We start from the raw sequence: 2,949 nt of genomic DNA, 5'->3' as shown, positions 1-2,949 counted from the left end.
GAATTGATTAAAAAAACACATTATGAGCATTTCATTTTATTCATTCATTTTTTTTTATTTGAGAGCGAGCGAGCAGGGGAGAGGGGCAGAGGGAGAGAGAGAGAATCTTAAGCAGGTTCTATGCTCAGCTCAGAGCCCGACAAAGGGCTCGATCCCATGACCTAAGCCCAAATCAAGAGTTGGACACTTAACTGACAGAGCCACCCAGGCGCCCCACATTTCATTTTATTTTTTTAAATTTTTATTTATTTTAGAGATAATGAGAACACAAGTGAGGGAGAGGAGCAGGGTGTGTGGGGGAAGAGAGAAGACGAGAGAAGGGGGAGGAGGGAGACAGAGAGAGAAAGCCCTGTGGTGGCTCAACCCCATAAACCGTCAGATGTGACCTGAGCTGAAACCAAGAGTCAGATGCTCAACTGAGCCCCCTATCTGCCACATTTCACTTTAAAACTCACTCTCAAGAAGTGAATAGTACAACAAGTTCAAACTTAATATCTGGCAAGAAGGGGGCACACAGAATTAATTCCCAAAATCAACCATGTACAAAGTCACAAAGAAAGCCTCAAGGCAGCTCTGAAGTCAACCTCATCTATAGTACCACTAAGTATAATAAAATTAAAAACTATTAACAAACATTTCATGGGTCTTTTTCCAATGACAAAAGAAATTAATAACTTCTCCAAGAAAAAAGCCGAAAGAAAATTATGGTAAATGTACAACATCTCAAAGAAAAAGAGTCAAAAGAAAATGATGATGACTTTACAAGAGCTCGCCACAGAAAACACAAAGGCCGAACGCAGCAAGATAAGGTAAAACACAGCCAGTCTCCCCCTTTACCGCCAAGGCACTCTTCAATACGAATGCACGCTGCTCTTCTGAGATTTATCTTTCTTTCTCTCAAATATACTTTTTGCCAGCATTTCCTGTACTTGAAATAAGAACGGGGGGGGGCGGGGGGCACCTGGTGGCTCAGTTGGTTGAGCAATCCGACTTCAGCTCAGGTCCTGATGTCCCCCGGTCTGTGAGTTCGAGCCCTGTCCTGTGACAGCTCAGAGCCTGGAGCCTGACTGGGACTCTGTGTCTCGCTCTCTCTCTGCCCCCTCCCCTGCTCATGCTCTGTCTGTCTCTCAAAAATAAATAAATATTAAAAAAATTTTAAAGAAAAAAAGAAACAAGAAACAGTGGGAAGTAGATAACATTTTTGAGAGGAAAAAAATGTCTGTGTGTGCTTTCCTCTGTATGTCAAATAAAATAGATCATACAGTGAGTATGACACATTTTGATACATTTTCATTATTGATTTGTCGTCTTCACACTATGCCCCGCCCTCGGAGTGTCAAAACCGGAGAGTCTCAATGTGGTGGCCCAGTAGGGTCCTAAGTCCACATCTTACCCCAAACCCATTAAACCCGGATCTCTGAGGATGCACTCAAGCGTGTGTTTTTGAAGCCTCCAGTTTGGTAGTTCAAGTGCAAAGTGGAGAATGGCTCTCCTAGGGGATGGTTAGGAGGAATCTCCAGCCAGGACTTCCTTCCTATACCCCACTCTGACCTTGCCTCCTCCCTTTCACAGCTTTATCAGTACCTGAACACACATACCGCAAACTGATCAAACAGAAGTAGAAAGACAGCAAGGAGAAGATCCCAAACCATCTTATCGTGCTGTGCTCTTGGGCTGACTCTCTGAGTCGTCGGAACACAATAAATAACAAAGCTTAGATCTTGGGCCACAGGAATCCAACTTCACTAATAATGGGTAACGTGCATGCGACTAACACCAGCGCACATGAAAAATTCTGGAGGAGTCTGGTAGATTTTTAGTGTGAGTCAGCGGTCATTTGGCTGCCAGAAAATGAACTCCATCAGAGGCTGTATCAATAGACGGGCACCGTCTGGGCAGGGAAGACCCCTTTCTCCTGCCCGCCAGGACACTTTAAGTCCTGAGTCATGTTGTGAGCAGCGCACTGTAGGACGAACATGGAAAATGAGATTAACGTTGATGAGGGGACGCGGAACGGTCATCTTTGCAAGAAGGCCATTCGGCTGGGAAGAAAGCTAGCCTAGGGAAAGCGTGACAGATGTTTTCAAAATATTCGAAGAACGCACATGTGGAAGTTAGATTAGATGTATTGTGTCAAGTCCAGAAGTCGAAAGCAATGGGTAGACGGAAGGAAATGCTCTTCGGCGGTGTTGGTGGTGAAGAGCACAGAGCACTGGGGTCCCTGGAGAGAGGTGACCTTCAAGCGTGCAATGGGCGAAGGCGGCTTCAGAACTTGCAAAGCACCGAATCGGATCACAGAGGGTCCCTTGGTCTGTCTAAGGTTTTAGGGTCGGTGTACTGAAAAGTTGCAGCTGGGTGGCTCGCCCCTCTGCCACCGTGCAGTCCGCCCCAAGGAGGCAGACACCAGGGCAGCCAGCGCAACGGGGACACGCAGTGACCTCTCCGCAGAGGTCACCTTCCTACAATACGACCCGCACACGCGGCTCTGTATCACCCCCTTTCTCACGGAACCCAACTTCCCTGCACACACTGGTGCCCTGTGACTGTGCTGTCGGTGAGGACTCGGGGCCCCGTCCACACCGGCCGCAAGTCCGGGATTCCGGGGGGGGGGGGAGGTCGTCAGCCGTCAGCCCCCCGCACCCCGCATGCCGAGCTCAGGCCGCACGTGAAGCTGCCCGGAGGAAGGGGCGAGGGGCCGCGCTCCGAGGTCCCGGCGGGGTCCCCGCCATTGTGAGGGCTCTCTGTCTCTCTCTCTCTCTCCGGGACCTTCTGGAAGTGCCGGGGGCGGGGGGCACCCTGCAAACCCGGACGCAGGGGGCGCGGAGGGCGCGGCGAGCCGGGCGCGGGGCAGGAGCCCGGGAGCCCCCTGGCGAGGACAAAGGCGCGGCGGCCCCAGCGGGTCGCGCTCCCCCTGCGCCGCGGGCCGCGCGCTCTCGGGGAGGGGGGGGG

General features: G+C 51.0%; 1 protein-coding gene across 1 annotated transcript in view; it reads left to right on the top strand.

The window, feature by feature from the left end:
- Window positions 1-753: 753 nt before the first annotated feature.
- VEGFC (vascular endothelial growth factor C) overlaps window positions 754-2,949 on the top strand; it is a 108,387-nt gene continuing 106,191 nt past the window's right edge. The window contains exons 1-2 of the mRNA XM_039219795.1: window positions 754-809; window positions 2,560-2,730. Coding sequence (XP_039075726.1) covers window positions 754-809; window positions 2,560-2,730 — 227 coding nt within the window. The remainder of the gene's footprint in view (window positions 810-2,559; window positions 2,731-2,949) is intronic.

This window comes from Hyaena hyaena, unplaced genomic scaffold (genome assembly GCF_003009895.1).
Source record: "Hyaena hyaena isolate Hyena2069 unplaced genomic scaffold, ASM300989v1 scaffold_835, whole genome shotgun sequence".
Lineage (NCBI taxonomy): Eukaryota > Metazoa > Chordata > Mammalia > Carnivora > Hyaenidae > Hyaena > Hyaena hyaena.
This window is presented reverse-complemented; position numbering and strand designations above follow the sequence as displayed.